This window comes from Toxotes jaculatrix, chromosome 2 (assembly GCF_017976425.1).
Source record: "Toxotes jaculatrix isolate fToxJac2 chromosome 2, fToxJac2.pri, whole genome shotgun sequence".
Classification (NCBI taxonomy): domain Eukaryota; kingdom Metazoa; phylum Chordata; class Actinopteri; family Toxotidae; genus Toxotes; species Toxotes jaculatrix.
In genome coordinates, this window is record NC_054395.1 from 21572337 (window position 1) to 21589073 (window position 16737).

The 16737-nt window shown below is 41.1% G+C and overlaps 1 protein-coding gene across 5 annotated transcripts in view; it reads left to right on the top strand.

Moving 5' to 3' along the window:
• Positions 1-12373: 12373 nt before the first annotated feature.
• LOC121190024 (membrane-associated guanylate kinase, WW and PDZ domain-containing protein 1-like) overlaps positions 12374-16737 on the top strand; it is an 85876-nt gene continuing 81512 nt past the window's right edge. For all 5 annotated transcript variants that reach the window (XM_041050570.1, XM_041050595.1, XM_041050579.1 and 2 more), the window contains exon 1: positions 12374-13135. In XM_041050570.1, coding sequence (XP_040906504.1) covers positions 12838-13135 — 298 coding nt within the window. In that variant the 5' untranslated portion in view covers positions 12374-12837. The remainder of the gene's footprint in view (positions 13136-16737) is intronic.

Sequence of the window (16737 nt, forward strand, 5' to 3'; positions counted from 1 at the left end):
CAAGCTGAAATTAATTTGTGTTTTTTAAAGCATTTTGTCATGAGACATAATTGCTGATATATATCTCTGTATATTCTGCCAATCATCTGTCTGCTGTGTAAATTTGGTGTTTAAGTTGATCTGATCTGCCAATAAAGCTAATGGGGATGGGGGGGCCTTAACAGCCCGAGTGCTGGGCCCCCAGATCAACCCCTAGCAGACTGATTAGAGGGAGGGAGAGAGACAGAGGTGTGAGTGTGAGTCTGTGTATGTGTGTGTGAAACAGAGAGAAACAGAAGGCCAGAGACTGGCACAGCAGCCGAGACAAGGTAAAGTGATGGCACAGTGGCCAAGCAAACGTCAAACATCAAACATCAAATACCTCTTGAAGACTCGGACAGCAGCCAGGTTGGAAGGATGGGCAGGAACAAATTCTGTAGGAGGAAAAGTTATGGCACGGCGGCCAGACATCCCAGCATCAAAGAATTTAAAGTCTCATACCTCGTGTAGCCTCTTGACCCCACATGGTCAAAATCGACGAGCAAACAATAATCAAACAAACAATAATCAAACAAACAACCGCCCGACCAAAAGACTGATAGAGAGAGAGACAATCGATGGCAGCCACATTGGATGGACAGGAACAAATTCTGTAGGAGGAAAAGTTATGGCACGGCGGCCAGACATCCCAGCATCAAAGAAATAAACCTTATACCTCGTATAGCCTCTTCATCCAACGTTGTCAAAATCGACGCTACAATGCTGAGAGAGGGTTAGAGTGCAAGAGAGTGTGTGTGCGTGCGAGGGAGAGAGACAGACAGGCAAACGGTCGGGCGGACAAATAATTATGGCATGTTGGCCGTGTGTGAGACAGAAAGAAAAAGAGGGTGAGACAGATTGACAGGCACAGTGGCCGTGTGTGTGTGTGTGCGCGTGTGTGCATGTGTGTGTGTGTGTGCGCGCATGTATGCGCGTGTGTGCATGTGTGTGTGTGTGCAAGAGACACACACACACAAACACACCCCAGCAGCAGAATAAAAACTTCACTTACAATTAGTTGATTTCTTCTCATGCCGATCTGTTTGTGGACCTGAAAGAAGAAGAAGAACCAGCTCAGTCTGAGTCTGCAGGTCAGAGCCAGTTCACCTGTGAAGACACGGAGTGGACTGATCCTGTCCAACACTCACACTCTGTGGACATCAGTTCACTGAATATAAATCCATTTGCGTGAAGCTTTATACACACACACCTCACACTGATGAGGGAATAATAATTTCTCCTGCTGTGATCGAGCTTATGGAACATTCCTGTCATAGTTATTGATCATATTGGAGACTGTGATGTGTGAGTGAGGATGACTGTAGTGAAACTGATAGATGAAGATTTTCAGACTGACTGCAGGAGGTTTAGAGATCGGCCGCATGTTCTCTTCACTGAGCAGCGTTTCACAATCTTTAAATATTGTTTATTGATTAAATTCTGCTCAAGGAGTAAAACGGAAACTCAACACTGATCAAACTGATGACGGTATTTTACCGTCCAAACTTCACTCAGAGCGAACCACATCCCTCAGGTTCACCTTCACCCAGGCCGCTGCTGCACCTGTGAGCCAAAGCGGCAGGTGCGCTCCAGACAGCCACAGTCCGGGCACTAACCTGCAGTTCTGGACTCTAATATAACTAATAAATGTTTATGTGGGTAAAAACTCTGGGAACTTACAGGCCTGTCTCCACATACCCCTGATAACCTGAGCACGTGGGAGGTGAACTGAGGTTTTACTAACGTGAACTGAGGAGGCCGCTGAGGCCTAATTATCTCTGTGCGGCTGCGCTGTCCCGCGTGTCATATAAAGCGTTTATTTTTACCACATCAACCACATCACGGTCGAGAATTTAAATATGTCAAAGACTTAATAAATATTTATTACAGAACTAGTTGAGCTCCACCTTAAAACATAACCCCAGGTGGCACCAGCGCAACATGACACCGTAAACTGTGACTGTTTTCGGGACCATGTCGTTGGGGCTTGTGCGAAATCGTGGATTGAAATGTTGTGTGTACTCACATTTCGTAGAAAGTCCAAAAAGCCGTTTCCAAACTGTTTGTCCAAGGTGTGCGGTGCGACGGCGACACGCGCACTGGGCCTGTGCGCGCGAGCCTGTGCGCGCGGTCGTGCGCAGAAAATGGCGACTGTGGCTCATGTGGTGGAAAAACCCGGGCCCCTCCGCGGCAGAATCTGAAACACAAAGATTCACAGGCTGATAAACTTGGTCTGTTTCCCCTCAGTGTGCTCACACTGTCTCCATACTCACTGAGAAACTCAGTGGAAGTCTGCGTTCCGCGCACACGCGCTCTCCTCTCCTCCAAACCGGCGCGGTAATGGCGGACTCGGTGCCGCTCGTGGTGGTCACAGTGGTACCGTGGTTTAGCTGAACTATGAGCTGAAACCAGCTCCAACACACGGCTCAGCGTCCGGTTTCATCAAGTTACACTTTGACTTAAAGTCCCGAGTCTTCACTTGATTAACAACAGTATTTCGCAGATTTGAATGAACTCCCAAACAGCGTCTCCATGTCCACCTCTTTCTAGCATTCTCCCGGCGTGCACCTGCCCTTTTTAAGTCCCACCCCTCTAACAACCAGGTGGGTTGTCATCTCTGATTGGCTAATGACTGGCCAGTGATAACTGAGCCAGACCTTAATATCACAGGCCATGTATTACAAAATAGAAACTAATAGGAGTGTGCCATACTGCAAAATTTGGTATGATCTGATACCAAGTAAATACAGGGCCAGTACTGCTGATACCAGTACCACTATCAATACTTTTTTACTCAGAAAAGCAACTTATCTACTTTTGTGTAGGGCGGAGCAATGCGTCATAATTTATGAAGTGAATGCAATATGCAAACTTGAATGAAAATTGAAAATTTTAATTTTCATGATCATTGAATGATTTTGTGATTTTTCAATTTTCAATTAGTTGATCATGATTATGATCATAATAAAACACAGGACAAAGATTTTAGGCAAATAAAAAAAACTTTTCAAGTCAAAATTTAAATTTTACTTTTTCCGTTAAGATTTTTGTTCAGTTTTTAACAGAAGAGGGCAAATTTTAAAAAAGTGCAAATAACTAAACAAAAGCAAAAACTATTATTGGCTGTCATTCATGACTTTGGCTAAGGTCCCCTTTTGGTTCCTGTACCCATGTTTAGAGCCACAGATTTATAGGTTTTTGTTCAGAAACAATAACATGTTTACATTTTTCCCTTTTATTGCAATTGCTGACCACTAAATCTGCTACTTTTATATTTGACTTTTACTGCAGTTAGTATGACTACTGTTATTACTGCTAATCACAGTAATAATTTGTCTGATCCTATGAATGGATCTAATGTGGCTGCACCATGTCAGGACACTGGAATCCTAACAGGACTTTGTTTTCTCTTGTTTTCTTGTATGCTGATGTTTTGCCTTTGGGAAAACATCAGCATACGACGGGCTCATTATCAGCCTGTCAAACTGCTGCTGCTTATTCAAAAACCAAGCATAATATCATAATAAATATTTTTACCCAACATGTGTAATCTATGGCTTATCTGTGGGAGATAACATGTGAAAAGATCTGGTTTATGTCCTGTGAAGATGCATTTAGATTCCCAGGGAGCTCTATCAGGAAACAGGTGGTCTACAAAGACAGAAAGAATCTGGTGAACACACGAGAAACCATGGCAACTGCGCTTGTTTTGCTGCTCAGTGTCTGCGACACAACAAAGTGTGCTAATCCATCACCTGGACGTATGACTATTTCATAACTGCAGCCTTGCAGTCACACAATAATAAACACGTGGCTCGCCTTGTTACATCTTGTTGAAAACCTACCTCATTTCCTATTCATTTATACAGTTCACTGGTGCAGATATACAACTGTATTTACACACTGGGTTGTACAAATTCAGCTGAGGTAATAATACATTACTGTAAATAGAAGATATCTGTGCTTGAATTCAGGAATAAAACGTAAACTTTTCTTTGTGTGTGTTATAAATGGCCAGTGTGTGTGTGTGTGTGCTTTTGTGGCTCTGTGCACAGCATCACAAGATAAAGATACAAACTGCAGCCAGCTGATATAACCCAGCAGTGGAGCAAAAATGATTGAATAAATGAGAGTGCAAAGCCAGAGGAGAAACAGGAAGCTTTGTGAAGCCAGCTGTTTTACTTCAAAGTCTCACTAATATCAAAAAACAAGGCCAGTCAGGCTGCAAGCAGTCAGAACATACTGCTTATGGAAAGATCCACAAATTAAGAGCTTTGAATTAAGAGACAAACTTAAGAACTTAATTCTTCTTTTATTAAACTTCTTTTGGCTTAATATGCTCTTAAATGCAAGAAAGATCAAGTTGTTTTGGTGTCTAAACTTAACAAAACCTTACTATAGCACTGTCACTTATTTATTTTATCCCTGGCATATCTCCTGCTGCCTTAGGGTTGCTGCATTCAGGAAATACTTAGGGTCATATCAGAGGCTAAGGACAAACAACCTATATGGCCATTTATGTTGGAGAGCGTATTGTCTTATTCATTTTTTGGAGGACAGTTAGATAAGAAGATCAATATTATTTTCATATCTGTCTGTTAAAAATAAGGGTAAGCCTGGCTCTGTGTAAAAATAAAATACATATGCCTGCCAGCAGCTCTAAAGCTCATTAATCAACATGTTGCATTTTGTTTTAATCTGTACAACAACCAAGGTGACAATTTGCCATTTTAGAGGTGGGTTGTGTGCCGGGCCATTTCTTGGCTGAGAGCAGAAACTTTCTCCACTGGTTCTCTAACAGCTCCTCCCAGCCAAGAAATAGTCCACACACACCATAAAATGGTCTGAGGAACAAAGTGGTCGACAGTGTGCAGGATTCATTGGTTCTTTCCGTCTTTTCCACTGTTGAAACAAATAAATTGAATTCCCTAATCACTAACCTTAGAATGTGTATAGTGTGTGGTAGTGAACAGTGAAGGCAAGCTGTGTCAACTCCATTAAATCTTTAAAGAGTCAGCTTTCTCAAAGCTGTTGTGTTTACCTCAATCACATGACAGGATTGTGTGCGCAGGATATCCTCATTAAAAAAAAAAAGGCATCCTCCTCTAATTGCCTAGCTTTGTGACTTCCTGGACAACAAGCGTCCATATCCTCACACCCACCAAACATCCTCTGTGTGGTATTCACAATAATGGGCTTATTCATCTCCGAAGGCAAACAATGTAAATCTCTCATTGTATCAGTTCTATTGTTGTGATCTCTGTCGTCTGTAAGACCTTGTTTTTCCTTTGTTTTTATAAGAAGCACTCTGGTGCTCTGCAATGCATTTCCCAGCAATCCGTCTTGATTTATGTTGCCAGTGTTTCCCAAAGCCTCAACCAAACAGTCATGCACTCCTTCTAAAGGGTGTGCATGGAACTTTGGCAGTTCTGTGAGGCTGTAGTGATGATACCACACCACAAAAAAAAAAAAAAAAAAAAACTGCTGGATGAATGAAATGGAGAAACAACTTTGTTAATATTAGATCCTTACCACCAGGTACATCGAGATGCCTTCTTGACATGATAACGTGCATTTTAACAACTGTTATTTAACAGGCTGACACAACAGTGATGGTTTCCTGCTGAGTATGAGAATATTAACACCACTCTTGTGTCTTTTAATATGAGTCCTGCATTTTTGTGAATGAAGGCCTTTGTTTAAAGATATAGTTCAACATTTGCATCAGTCGTTCTAATGTCTCTTCTTTCATTATGAAACTACAGCCTGGTGATGGTTGGCTTAGCTAAGCTTTACTAGTTGCTTCATATTTTGTGGAAAAACATAAGAATTGTCTTCTCATGTAACCCTTGGCACAGGAGCAAATCTGTGTATTTCCCAAAAGGACAATCTAACCCTTCAAGGTTTGTCAATTACAAATATTGTTTGTTATTAGGGATACTAAAAAGGTGGAATATATGGGTTGTGTAAGCTCTCATAAAAAGACCTACAGTAATAAACTGGCACTCAGTGAAAGCGTAAGAGTCTCACATCAGCTGAGAGCAAAACATCAACATCAGTTGAAAAGAAAACGATTCATATCAGTCCGGCTCTTCACATCTTTGAGTACTTTTCATCTTATAAAACACATGCCGACGTTCACTCTACTTTTAGCTCAAAGGCAGCAACTTTGCTTTTAAGCAGGTTTGCTGAGTATTATAATTTGTTTTTCTCGTCTTGGCCTTCTGTTGATGCAGTTTGGCTGTCGTGGGTATTTTTGATATTTCCTTTTCCTGGTCGGCCAAGGTGGCTATCACTCCAAGACAATAGACTGTTTATTAAAAAGAATTGCATCTTGTATGCCAAAATCTTTTTACCCTAAAACAGGTTTGTTACCAGAACCAAATATAGAAAAATACCAGTGAGGTGATTTTGCTAATCCTAAAAGCAAAAGCATTAGTATGATGGCAAAAAAACACACATCTGCTTTCTTTGGAAGCAAATAAAGGCAACAAAATAAATAAATGTCAAGTCAAAAACAGAAAACAGCTTCATGCTTTTTATTCCTGATTAAAAGAGTCAGGCACTTAAGAGAATGGAGTTTAGATAATAAACTATTTGAAAGGGATTACGATTTTTCCAGCATACGGCAATATTTCTCATGCCTAATTATGCTACAAAATCACAGAACAAAGTTTAATTACTCTATCAAGAGGAAATGTGAAGTTTATATGGTAATTGCTTGTGATGTTTGATGGGAGAGAGTTGTGGCAGCATCTCAGAACAAATGAAACACCTTTTTGATGCCTGTTGTAAAAGATCCCAGTCATGTCTTGATGAAAGTGGCTGTAAAAAAAAGTTGCAAGTCAGTAGCACCTTTATATTACAGATCTACTCTTCCAGTTAATTAAATTCTTTTCAGTTTTTTTGTGTTTTCTAAATATATACTCTATCATACACATTCCTGTCCTGTTTACAACATAACTCTACCTTCTGTTATTATATTGTCAGTGCTCATCAGGTGGATTGAAGATGCCTCAAAGGCATAAATGTCCCTTATTTGTCCACCACACCCCATGAGATTCAATAGGTACGAGATTAAAATAGAGAACTAGAAATATGAGAGTGGGATTTATTGGGCACACTGCGCATTAACATACATTAATATCCTGCAGAACTGTGGGTTTGGCTGACTATTGTTTTCAAAGGAGATCTGAATGTGTCCATTCGAACCCAAATAACCTTAACACATCCACAGACAGAACATTTGGATGCATTTTTGAACAGGATCTCAAGGAACAGGGCAATTTAAGAGCACACTAGGATTGTGTTAAAAAAAAAAGTAGACAAGTTAGACACTGGATTTTATTAAAGGCAGATGTTCAGTCGTTCCCTTGTAAGCTGGTGAACACAAACATCAGACCTGATGTGGGAGAAAATTCACATCAAAGTCTATTCATCTATTACAACTTTAGACAGTAATTTGAGCTCAAATGTTATGTCCACTGGCTGAGCTGGACTGTCTGTCTCCTGTTTGAAATTGAGAGCTGAAAACAACTAGAGGTGGAGAAAGTTATATTATCTCGTTGGGCAAATATATTTGAACCAAGCATGAGGTCTTTTGGTGATGTGAATCTCGTGGCTGCTAATAACATTCATCAGGAGCAAGATCTGCTCTTGCGTGTTAGCGTAGCTGCAAGGAGTGTTTGTGTGGACTCCAGCAGTGGAAAAAGTACTCAGTACAAGTAACAATATGCAACCTGCAACACCACACTGTAAAAAAACGGAAAAGAAAACTTAGTACAAAATTGGATAGTAAATTTTAGTAAAGTAAATTTTGTGCACAAAGACACAAAATGTACTTGTAAATGTAGTAATAGGTGAAAAACACTTTATCTGCTGTTAGGCAATATAATCTATGCATCATATTATCCATAATTGCATGATTTGTGCATCTAGAAGTCTAACTACAGCTATCAAATAAACATAGTCAACCAAGTTTGGCCACTTAGGGGCAGAGGAAACAAGATGTAAACACAACACTGCCAAATTAGCTAGAAATTAGCAAACTGTTACTTATTTACACCTCCAGCAGATACGGAGCAATATTAGCATTCATTTGTAGTCTTGATTCTGTCTCGCGCCGTTTGAGACTGTCTCATCTACTGCATGGGAAACAGTCCCGGAGGGTCTCACGAAAAAGGTCAGTGAAACTGCTGTGTGCTGCTCTTTAACAGAGGAAGGCTGGTTAACCAGACATACATGTTCAAAACTAACAGGTTAATCTTCAACCTTGGAGTGTTTTCTCATGTAAAACCGAAAAATACTGGTTAAAAACAATTCTGATATAGCACAAATCTATGAGTCACTGGTTCGTTCGGTTTTTCTCTATGAGTAACACCTTTCACAAACAAGTCAATATTTGATCCACTGATGATGTGAAATATTTGATTAACGCAGCTTTAAGTAAAGTACGATTACCTCAAACAGGTATTTGAATAAATACAGTTACCTTCTATCTCTGGTGTTCATACAGGCATAATGAATATTTTCACAACAAACAACGCACTGAGAAACACTCTGGGAATTTGCATGAATAACCAACTTCACCTTTTTGAATTCTCATTGCTTTGCTTTCAGACTAAAATCAACACGGCCCTGTTCCCTCCATTGCTGCAACATTCTCTGTGCCTGAATAATTCAATATTGCTCACTGTCTGCTCCTGTTGTGTGCTGCATGGTTAAGAACCAGTGAAGGGGAAGGCTCAATGCATGGGGACAGGCCTTGTTTTCTACGCCCGCAGCCAAGCGTGTGTCTTATGTAAGGGATGGGGGGTGGGCAGTTGGGGGGGGGGGGGGGGGGGTTGGATGGCCAAAGTACAACATCCACTGCATGACAACTGCTGTCGCTTTGTCATCATGTATCTCTCCCATCCCTACTCTCACTTTCTCATGTGCTACAGCATCACCAATGCTCTAATTTTTAATGAGCAGTCAAAATCATCGTTACAAACAGTTCTCTGTTGTGATATGTCATTTTCTGTCATCCTGTTGTCGTTCTGAGGCTGTCTTTGAGTCAGTCTGTGTTCCCGTATCTGCCTTCAGCTCTTTATCTCCATCTATTTCGTCCCCCACCCCCACACACACTCTCCTTGGTCTTCTTTAACAGGCAGACATTTTGACAGGACAATCATGATTAGCATTTTACACTTCAAAAGGAGCACTTTATTTTCGCAGTAACGTTTTTCCATCATGCAATTTTGCTACATTAACATTTTACATGAGCAAATGTTGTTTGTGTATGCACAGTATGCACACATGCTAATTAAAATGTAACTGAGCTCACTGCATCTATTACAGGTCTCTCTAAAAGAGAAGATTTGAACCTTGTATCCTGTGAGACATCTGGAATATGAGGATTCAGCTGGTAACTCCTGCATTATTTAACAAACCCTCCAGCCATCAGATCCTTCACAGGTGTACACGAGTCTGTTTCTCATGATTCCACTGCACACGCTCTGCCCCTCAGCTGTTTCTTGGAATTACAAATGTCTGAATTCATCTTTGTGTAAATATGCTTTGTATTCCACAGCTTGAAGGCATTTCTCAGCTTTCTCAGGTTGTCTGGCAATGAACAAATACTTTTTATTTAAAACACTGCTTTTTAATACACTCGATCTGATGCAAGTCATCAAAAGTACATCAGCGTGGCTAAACGCAAAGCTGTTCAGCTGTGTTGCACTAATCTCTCTCACATGTCCCAGAAGGTAACTGAAGGCATCAGCCTGCCTTCTATACACACTACTGACTGGCTGGACCTCCCAGAAACATTTACTTTGAGTAGCTATAGTCTGTACTTTTTATTGAGTTCTCCAACCTAAACCACCACATAGGTTGTACGCTCCTACCATCGGATACAACAGCAGCAGGTGTGCCGGACCTCCATCGTCATGGTAACAATAATAAAAACACCTTTAGTGTTGTGAAACGGTCAAGGTTTGGTGTTTGGTTAGGTTTAGGTACAGAAACTACTTGGTATGGTATCATTATACTATGTCACCTGACGTCCTTCTCTGCGGCTTTCACAACTACTAACAACAAAATGTAATGTACTTCCACTGATTACCAATGGGGTTACTTTTTTTAAAGGAAGATAGTTTCATATTTTTACCATAAAAACATATCAAACATCAACAATGTGGAAGGGGTGCTGAACATCTATACAATTATCACCTGAATTTAAATTATGAATAGTTTTCTACAGACATGGTTTGAGCTTGGGTAAATATTTCATTTATTGGATCAGTGGGTAAGTCCATCTGGCATGGGACACCATATGAATGGAGCTGAGAACTTAATGGTAATAATTAATATTTTGTAAAGCATGTGATTGAAGTCACTGAAACACCTTCAGATATCCCAGCATGGCCTCTGTTGTCACAGACTAGAGCTTTGATGAAGTATCTTTTATTCTCTGACGACCACAACAGATCAATACAATGTTTGACTTGCTGGTTAATATTTAATTACTGTGCATTGATTGTGGACTCATGGTATTGCCAAGGTTTGGACGGCCAATTACTGTCACTCATAAAACTAAACATGGTCTCTGTTACACCAAGCTGGAGGCTTTTCATTACTCCACCAATTGTTGCCACAGGCTCACCTTTGTGTACCACTCAAAGTCAGGCTTTTTTCATCTGTTTAAATGTAATAACAAGGTAAACAAAGTGTTACTGTTTACTTTTCTATTCTTGTAAAAGAAACTTGTACAAGCTGTTAAGTGGTTTAGAGTCACCAAACTGTAGCAGAGTAGTAGAATCTTAATTTTTTTGTAGATTACTGGTTGATAAGGGCATCATTATAAAATAAATAAAACCAAGATTAGTTTATCTGTCACTCATCACTTACTTTAACAGTTCTTAAAACTGATTTGACAAAGTACCTCAAAGTAACAAACGTATGCAAGAAGTTATTAATGATTTGTGAAATCACTCGTGTGGCAAAAAGTCAGTGGGACAGAAAATAGAGCATGCAGGCTTGTGAGCTTAACCTGCAGCAGCAAATATGGCTTGTGGGATAACAGTCCAGAAAGTTGTGAGTTATACAGTTTGTTATCAGACACTTAGCCTTTGTTAACCTCTGTAACTGTGCTTATGCTCCCTGCAGCCAAGCAGCATCCTTCCTTTTCTGTGTGTGTCACGTTCAATGGCCTGCAGCCGTTACCTAGCCCCACTGAGAATGTCACGTGACATGTGACTGGCAGAGTAGAGTAAAAAAGTAGAGTGTCATGTATGTTGCATTCAGCACTCACACATACACACAGATCCATATGACTCAAGTTAACACAGGCCACACAGTAAAAACAGAGAAAAGCAGCCACGTTCTAGCTATATGAGGTAAATACTTTCTATATGACCAGCAGGAGAGGTAAAGGTGACACAGTTGAGTCAACATGAACACTCTCGGCACTCAACACTCAGATGAAATGGGATGGAAAGCTGCCTTTCATGCACTGCAATCCAGGCCAGTGCCCTCGCAGCCTGTGGTTGAGTGCCAGTTACTATACTTTATCTGAAACACAGAGAGCCTGTTTTTCCCCTGCAGTGCCATGTGTTTCTCACCTGATGCCTCCTCACTCTTTCCAAAATGTTGATGCCTCATAGGTTTGCATTTTTGTTGATAAAGTTACTGTTAAACATTAACAAGGACTCCTTTCGCTGCCTAAAATCAAACTGTTTTTTTTTTGGGGGGGGGGGGGGGGGGGGTGGTATCCATTGACCTACAAAGACAACACAAGACAGATGACCACGCAACATCTTCCACACGTACAAATAAAAGTAAACAGTTACTTTCCAACACTTAATCTGATTGAACAACTCCAACAAATCAGACTACCACTACTACTATTACTGCTACAATAATAATAATAATAATAATAATAATAATAATAATAATAATAATAATAATAACAACAACAACAACAACAACATTATATGGTTTTTCGCTTTGCCTGTGTTACAGATCGTGTAAAAACACAAAGTGTAACTGAATGAAACTGATAAGTTAAGGGCTTCTCATGAGTCACCTGACTTAATAAACCGGCGCCTCTACAGAGAAAACCCGGGTCCCTGCGATGTGCTTCAATTATGTATGAATAAAGAATAAAGGCTGGAGCTCCTGACGGGGGAGATTAGACGCGGAGATCGCTGTAATCCGTTTGGAAACGCGTGCGGGTGGGGAGGAGCCTTAGGACCCGGTAGGTGTGGGATCGGGTAGGATTTTCCCTTCTGGAGTAGCAGCTGGACGCATGCGCCCCCCTTCCACTATTTCTCCATCCGCTCCATCCACAGCGCAGGAGCAAATAGGATGAACTTGTCATGTTACCTGCTTAAAGGCGCCGCCGGCTGTGTGGGAACAGCTCAACCTGCTCACGGGATCCGGTAACAGTTCTCTTCTCCTGGAAAGTTAAAAAAAGAGGGGTAAATACTCGACAGAGGCTGAGGCAGAATTAGAAGAGTAATGAGGAGAAGTGTGTTTGAATGTAAAGCGGACAGTCAGAGAGCGGATTAGATCCCACAGCGAGGAATCAGCGCGCGTGTTGTTGTTAAAGATGCGGGAATAACATCAGAAACAACAACAACCTGGATTTTGACCTATTGGAATATTTAGCCCACACAGACCGGGAGCAGCATGTCTCGGCTCAGGAGAAAGATGAAAATGTTCCAACTTAGAGAGACACCCAAACACCTTGAAGTTTTCTGACTTCTCTGTGCTATGCTTTGGCTGATTTTTACACCATTCCGCGGAACTAACGGGTTTGGTTGGACCTGAGTCATCATGTCAAAAGTCATTCAGAAGAAAAACCACTGGATTACCAAAGTGAACGAGTGCGCGGTTATACCGGACGCGTGTGGGGAGCTGAACGTGGATTTGCGCGGCGGAGCGGAGAATGGAGAGTTTCCATACATCGGGCAAATTAGAGAGGATGCTGTGGTTTACCAGGACGGTAAACTCTGCGAGGGGGAGCTGCTCCTGGAGGTTGAGGGGCTGCCTGTGTCTGGATTACCCCTTTATGACATTTTAACGGTGATGAAGTGTTGCAAAGGTCCCGTCAGGTTGAAAACTGTGCGTCAAGGTAAGAGAAATAAAATAAATTATGGAGACTGAGTAAAAGTCACCAGCATGAGTGAATGTGACACAGAGATAGTGTTTGTATGATATTGACACACACAACACACACACAAAGAGTTTAGAAATCCCAGTGGAAGTTGTTTCATAATTGCCATGTGGCACAGCATTATAAGCACATAACAAAATGGTGATTTGTGTGAAGTAGGGCAGCGGAGCAGTGCTTCTGCTGCTGCTCAGATTCCCTCCAACAACAGCCTGGAGTTTTCAGAGGCTTTGACGTGAAGCTGCCCTGACAGCCCTCCTGCCCTCGTTTGTCTAACATTGCTAAAGCCACTCTGGGTCAGACCTGCAGAGTCACAGATTAGGCCACTTACGGTGAGTGCAGCTCCAGAGATTCAGCCACAGCGCACACACTGTGCACTGCCAGTTCACTTCCCTGACATGTGAATGGAGCAAAATCCCAAACTTTTGAATGGAGCTGTAACGATTAGTCGATTAATCAGTTGTCAGAAAAATAATTGATGAATGGTTTAAATAACTTTCGAAGCAAAAGTGCCAAAAAATGAATTCCATGAATGAATGGACTCTAAATTGGTTAATTGCAAAACTAATTAACAGATTAACTGAAAATGAAAATAATTATTAGTTGCATCCCGACTTTTGATATGTTACTTTCTCAGCCTAAGATTTAAAGGTCTCTGTCACTTTATGTGCTTTGGCATTCTCCCTGTGGATAGTCTCCCATCTCCAGTTTACAATTTCACAGGGCTTCTTTGTAGGACTGCAAGTAGCAATTATTTTCATTATCAATTAATCTGTCAATAATTTCCTCACCTAATCAGTAAATTGTTTGGGTGATGAAATGTCAAAAAACAAGTGAATAAATGCCAATCACAGCTTGGCAGATTTCTAGGGGATGTCCTCAAATGTCATGTTTTTCCATGCCAACAGCCCAAAGCCCAAAGATGTTCTGTTTACTGTTAAATAAGATAAAGCAAAGTAAATAATTTTATCATATTTTTTCACTATATTAGCATGAAAAAACAACTTCAGTTGACAGTTGAACAGTTGGAAAAAAATGCTGGTTAATAAGCCAATCATTCCAGCTATACTTCTTTCGGTAAATTATTGTTGTGTTTGTGTAAACCGAGGGGAGCATTGTTTGAGAGAGCAGGCAGATGGGGTTATTTCTGGAAGTTCTCTCTGTGTGTTAGATGAGCTTGACCCATTGCCCACGGTCTGCTGCATCTGCATCTGTCTGAGAGACAGCTAGAGGGAGCGGGATACAGCCACAGATTCAAACTTTTTTCCTGTTTGTGTCTCCAGTGTGTTGTGCATGGCTTTTGTTATTTGCTGTTCCGGTCAAATCTGGATATTCTGTGATGCCTGAGTGAATATTGAAATACATCGTTAAATTAGTCACAGACATTTGTATGTTTCACCTCAAATGTCTGTTTCATTCCCTCACTCGTACACTTACACAACATTTGACAAAGCTGTGTGTGCCTCCTCTCTGGGGAAATCATTAACAGTGTTATATAACTGTGTTTTAGTTTCAGTGTAGCATCACTGCCTTTCTGGAGTACTGTATGTCCATTAGTGGCTGCACAGTCAACGCTTGACCTCTGAAGCTGAAGTCTCAACCCCTGGGACAAGAGCTCAGCACTAATGCTGCTTTGTGTTTGCAGAACAGGCATTTGTTTGACATATAATCAGACCAGGCTTGCGCCATGGGATATTTTTAATATCCACAAACTGTTTTCTAATTATTCTGAACACCTATGGAAACAATTTGTACTTCTAAACCCTCCGGCGACACTCTGACCATAGACATGAAGGATATCCAGAGTCGTCTTCACGGCTGTGTCATTAGTTTCTTGCTTGAGTCAGCAGATTTTCCTTGTCTCTAAATTAAGGAGGGGGATATTCTTCCACCATCCGAGTAGCTCACAAGACCTCCATTGTGCCTCACAGTCTGTTGGGCTCCCATGCAGAACCTGCCTAGGACAGCGATCCAGGCTGTCCCAGACCAGATGACAGGCTGGCGGGATAGATCGGATCGCTCTCCTTCTCTCTCTAAAGAGCTGTGGGTCTTATTACAGGAGCCCACATCACCTCTGTACTGTATGTGGAAACCCTATCAGTGTGCACAGGTAGGCAGGTCGCGGCTGTGGTATAATACAGCGCCCACAGGTGTGTTCCTCTCACTGAGGAATGCAGAAAGAAAAAACACCTAAATGAAGTCTGAACATTCCTGTGGAGAAGGTGGAATATTACACACTCGTGGTTTTGACTCTGGGTTTTTATTAAACTCTGTAAATAACACTTCTAATTGGGATGGAATGTAAGAGATGCGACAGAGCTTGCTATTTATACAACAAATGTATAATCCTACCCTATAATGTTTCTATGGTAGATTTCTATGTGTATGTGTTTGCCTCGTGTAGAATATATAAGTCACTGCACAGTTAGCTTTTTCCAGGGGTTTTCAAAGTCTGACACTGTGAACCTCAGCGTCTTTTTTCTGTGATTTCTTAGTGGGCTCATGGATGTTTATTTGCAATGGACATCGTAGATGATGATTTCTTGAGTAAGTCACACAGAATCTAAATATGTATATCATGTCTTTGTGTTCAGATTTGACTGCATTATGACTTTTTCATGAAAGAAATTATGAAAGAGTAGCATACGAATTTTGATTCAAATTGGGGCCTAAAGGGTAATAGCCTCCAGGAGGTACTGTACGTGTCACTTCCAGTCCTGCAGCTTCAACTACAGAGTAAACTTGTCAGTTAAGGGGCCAAATTACACAGTATCTTTGCCTAATGTCTCTCCTTCCTTACCCATGGGCTTTACTGCACCCTGGGGGTGCTGTAAAGTTGATGAGCATGCTTCACAGTTCGAAGTCCTTTGACTGATTCAAACCAAAATACATACTCACAAAGTACACATTAAAGACAAATACACTCAGTGAGTGTGCAACACATTCTTTTTTTCCCTTCCAATGGGCTGTGGTTACTTCATATTAAATAACCTCAATCATACTTTGTTTACAGAGCACCAGGTGAATGATGAATAGGTTTATGGTATACCATAGTTCTGAGGTTAAAGTACAAAGAGGGAGGACTCTCAGATTTATTAAAACTTTGACCCACCTGTGTAGCGCTTTATCTTTTATCAGCAGTTGAATTCAGCTCCTAGGTGAAAGGTTTTGTCATCTCTTGTCGTGGCTGTATTCATTGAGCACCTGACAACAGCGGCGTACCTGTAAAGGTGCAAAGGTTGTGCGTTAGGCCATCTAATGTTATAAGACTGACAGTTGTTGCTTTAACAGTATTGCTGGTAAATAGTATATGTCTTTGAGGCTGAAATATTGTTACAAAATCAAGAAAGTGTGAATAACACAGTGTTTTAGTTGCTTTGTTTTACAACTTGGACATTCTTCTTGCCACTTTAGTTGTTTATCTTTGAAGCAAATCACAAACCCCTCCAGCACCTAAAGGGTCTGGAGGTTTATGGTGCTCTGATCATGGGTGGGTTTGCCTGGGTGTCTGTCTGATCTCCAGGACAAATGGCCCCTTGGTCGCCTTAGATCTTTGCCTTCAG